At 43.3% G+C, this 1,044-nt stretch overlaps 1 protein-coding gene across 1 annotated transcript in view; it reads left to right on the top strand.

Moving 5' to 3' along the window:
• Nucleotides 1–1,044, top strand: part of LOC119591556 (probable RNA-binding protein 19) — a gene marked incomplete in the record, with an annotated part of 63,063 nt that overhangs the window by 54,693 nt on the left and 7,326 nt on the right. Inside the window, 1 exon segment of the mRNA XM_037940311.1 lies at nt 623–744. Coding sequence (XP_037796239.1) covers nt 623–744 — 122 coding nt within the window.

A 1,044-nucleotide genomic window follows, 5' to 3' on the forward strand; every position in this document is an offset into this window, starting at 1 on the left:
TTTGGTTTAGTAATTTATTTTTAACACCTATGGCCTCTTTACACTTACATGATGACTACACTGCCACCTCCACACACACATAATACCAGTTTCGCCCCTCCTTTCCAAAACAAAGGCCTCTCTGATCCCTCTCCTCTCATATAAAGACCATCCTTTGTCCTTTGTAGCTTTAAACAAAGACCCCTCTTTGGCCTATCCACACTCACAAAGGCCACTCTTTGCCTCCCCTTTCACATAAAACCCACTCCTTGACCCCAGCACTCTAACCAAAAGACCACTCTTTTTCCCTTTCACTCTCACACACAGACCTCTCTGGCCCCTCCTCTCTCACACACAGACCTCTCTGGCTCCTCCTCTCTCACACACAGACCTCTCTGGCCCCTCCTCTCTCACACACAGACCTCTCTGGCCCCTCCTCTCACACACAGACCTCTCTGGCCCCTCCTCTCTCACACACAGACCTCTCTAGTCCCTCCTCTCTCACACACAGACCTCTCTGGCCCCTCCTCTCACACACAGACCTCTCTGGCCCCTCCTTGTATAATTTTGTATAAGCTGCCATTGCCCCATATTTTGTGGAGCATAAAAAAACACCATAATGTTGGTCTGTTCCATTTTTCAGAGAGAGACAGTGAAGATACAGAGGGGAAGAGCCATGCTCAACCTGAAGCTCATCCTGAACCAGACACAACCATATTTGTCAAGAATCTAGATTTTGGTACAAATGAAGATGTCTTGAAACAGGTTAGTTAATTTTTTAAAGTTTTATTGGTTGATGATGTGTGTATGTAAGATAGAGTGTTGATACACTATTACCTCTAAAGCCACAGTTTTACTACTCAGAGTCAACTTTAGTCTCCTTGCCACCTCTGGTGTCTGGCTTCTCTTATTACTTGCTTTAAATAACTAAACAATCTTAAGAATATGGTGCTTGTCTAGAATGATTATGCAGAATATTCAGCAAAATTTAGAAATTAAGTACAAAGTGTTTAAACTAGGAATGGACAGAAAAGTAGTAACTTTGCTATATGGGTCGTGTTTGAT

This window comes from Penaeus monodon, chromosome 28 (assembly GCF_015228065.2).
Source record: "Penaeus monodon isolate SGIC_2016 chromosome 28, NSTDA_Pmon_1, whole genome shotgun sequence".
Lineage (NCBI taxonomy): Eukaryota > Metazoa > Arthropoda > Malacostraca > Decapoda > Penaeidae > Penaeus > Penaeus monodon.